This window comes from Lipotes vexillifer, unplaced genomic scaffold (genome assembly GCF_000442215.2).
Source record: "Lipotes vexillifer unplaced genomic scaffold, Lipotes_vexillifer_v1.1 scaffold219, whole genome shotgun sequence".
In the NCBI taxonomy this organism is placed as follows: domain Eukaryota; kingdom Metazoa; phylum Chordata; class Mammalia; order Artiodactyla; family Lipotidae; genus Lipotes; species Lipotes vexillifer.
Genome location: NW_006769244.1, coordinates 226,439 through 229,251, shown reverse-complemented (window position 1 = coordinate 229,251; position 2,813 = coordinate 226,439). Strand labels below are relative to the sequence as shown.

At 35.2% G+C, this 2,813-nt stretch overlaps 1 protein-coding gene across 3 annotated transcripts in view; it reads right to left on the bottom strand.

Annotated features, from left to right (window-relative positions):
• Positions 1 to 2,813, bottom strand: part of CLGN (calmegin) — a 45,151-nt gene that overhangs the window by 27,407 nt on the left and 14,931 nt on the right. For all 3 annotated transcript variants that reach the window (XM_007445527.1, XM_007445526.1, XM_007445525.1), the window contains 2 exons: positions 1,914 to 1,987; positions 1,185 to 1,243 (listed from right to left, as the gene is read on the bottom strand). In XM_007445527.1, coding sequence (XP_007445589.1) covers positions 1,185 to 1,243; positions 1,914 to 1,987 — 133 coding nt within the window. The remainder of the gene's footprint in view (positions 1 to 1,184; positions 1,244 to 1,913; positions 1,988 to 2,813) is intronic.

Sequence of the window (2,813 nt, the reverse complement as noted above, 5' to 3'; positions counted from 1 at the left end):
ACGGGGGGGGGGGGGGGACTCATTTAAACACTAAGTCATTTTTGTCCAGCAAGAAATAGAGACAAACTTACTCCTAAAATAGACCATATCCTAATTTTAGGAAAACTCCATCAACAGATACTTCTAAAACACAAACATAAAGCAAATATCTACCCAATGCTGTTCTAAAAAAAAACTGTAAAGTAAGCTAAACATAGATGTTTTAAGTCAAGCATTCTGTTTGATGGCAGGTATTTCTGTGGGTATTATTTTAGGTAGTGTTCTATCTCTGCAGACTTGCTGCTTCTTTGAGGGAAATTATTCTTTTCTCTAAATGGATTTAGACTGAATGCAGTATTGCTTGTTCTGGGCATATGGTAGAGTTCTTTTTGGAGTACATAAGCATATACACTGGGATGGAGAACACTACAAAGGAAGACATGCAGGCATGATCTTTATCTCACACTAAAACAGACACTATGAAACGGAAGTAGACAGCTGCCATCCTATACATGCTGTTAGTTGTTCTGTTGTTATTCTCATGTAACGCCTGTTGGAGTCTCAGTGTGAGGTCACATCCTTATGGGTCTGAGGTCCTCTGAGAGAGAGGAAATTCCCACTATCTGTCACCTTGACTGAGGCTGATCCTGCTTTAGGATGTAACAACTGAGGAGGCTGGTTTTAGACTAAGAGGAGGAAGAAATTCTTCCATCACACTCCAGGAGAGTCCTGTTGGGGAAGAAAAGATGACCCTTGCATATAGGACTTTTCCTTCACAGTGAAGCATGAAGATAACCTATCAGAGATGCGGTGATAATGGCTGTGGGCTTGGAGCCACATGTCCCACAGCTCTCATAAATGTCCTCTAGGAGGACCCTGTCGAAAGTTATAACTTGATCTAGGCGGCCCATGCTTGAGAGAAAACAGTAGAGAACAGCAGTAGCCTGGGAAATCCTGCAAGAGACTAACTGCAGTGGAGTGAAAATTTAACTGTTCAGAGTTAGAAAACTGGACGGTGGCTTAAGTATGGATTACCTGGACTTCCAGAAATATTGGAAAGGAGACAAAAGACTCTATTTGTCTTCTGACAAGATTCTGTTGTGAAGCAGGATGGGGCCTCAGGTATATTAATAAAAATATAATCTCAAAAGCCAGTGAACTCTGGGTCATACTGGTTATGTTGAATATTTAAATAAACATTTTACCATCATATATAGAAATCTCCGCATCTGTATCATCTTTTTTTGCTTTTGATAAGACCCACCTATAAATAAAGTTGAAAGAAATGTGTATCATTAAAATTAAAACTAACAATTTATAGATACAATGCATATTAGAAATACAACAGAAGATTACCCAATAGTCGCTTTTCCTTCTAAGATAAATGAATACTTAGAGGCTAAATATGGATGTCTACACATGATCCTGTAAAGCTAGAGTTAAATTAAATTTAGAATCTGCAATTTACTAGCTGTGTGATCATAGCTAAGGTACACTAAGCCTCAGTTTCCTCACTGGTAAAAGGCAGATAAAGATAGTTCTTACCCACCTACTTAGGACAGTGTTTGGCATATAATGATCAATAAATAATAACTTTTATTGTTTTTTTACCATTATTTAGGATAAAACATTAACTTGAACTTGTCATCTGAAATTATGTTATTAATATCTGTCCTAAGGAATGAAGAAATGTAAGTTTTCATTCTACATTCATGATTCATTTGTATATTTTCTTTGTGTAAATGATAACAATTCAAATTAAACACTTCTATCAATAATAAAAATGTGTTAAGGTACTGGTTTACACCGTGAAATAAAGTATGTTAACCCTTTTTTAAGGTACTGTGGTAGAGGCAATTTTCATAGGTTAACAACCAATAACTTCAAAAAAGCTAATCAAATCAAGGAAAAAATTCTCCTGAATGAATACTCACCCAGCCAACCTTCCACTATCAAAAGTTTCCGTAAAATATACTTCTCCTATAGGTTGAGGTGTCTTATATTTAATCTAGAAAATAGATTTTAAAAATCTAAAGTTATTCACCTTCACAAATATTTTAATTAAATAATCTCACTAATTAAGAACCATGGTAGGTGACATGGTCTCTGGCCTCAAAACTTTGTATTCTACTGGTAAGAAAATACAGAAGAATATAAGAGATACACGATGGAAAAAAACTCTGTGCAAACAGAATACACTGACTCCTTCTAACACAGGAGGGATGGGAGGAAGTAATTAGCCAAGGCCTCATGATGCAGTGGATGTGGCTTTGAAAGGATTCTAACAGGTGACAATATTTGAGGATAAAAAATCATTAGAAGCAAAAGATGTAAGATGAAAAACATATAAGATGAAAAACTTAGTAAGCACATAGGTTAGTTTAAAATTAACTCTTAAATTTCACTGTTATGTAACTAGAGGATGATGACAACATTCTGAGAAATTAGAAACCCAGAGGAAAAATAAGATTCAAAAGAGAAAGGACTGCAAAGCAATTATCTCAAAGCATTGTTTCGAGTGCCATGTAAGTGTTAGCCGCTATGATGATAATGATGATGGGGGGCTGTGTGATTTGATGGCTCTTTCAATCCTCATAATATTTCTATGCGGGAAGTACTTTATTTTTCCCATTTTACGTATGATGAAACTGTGGAAGACAGGCAAAATAATTTGCCCACTGTCATACAGTTAGACACTTGCAGGACTTAAAAGATATGAGCCTAGGTTCTAAAGGTTATACGCTTAACCACTACACTATACCGAATGCACCAATAAAATAATTTAAATTAAATTTATTGACAAATTGTCAAAATTTTTTTTTTTTTTTTTTTTT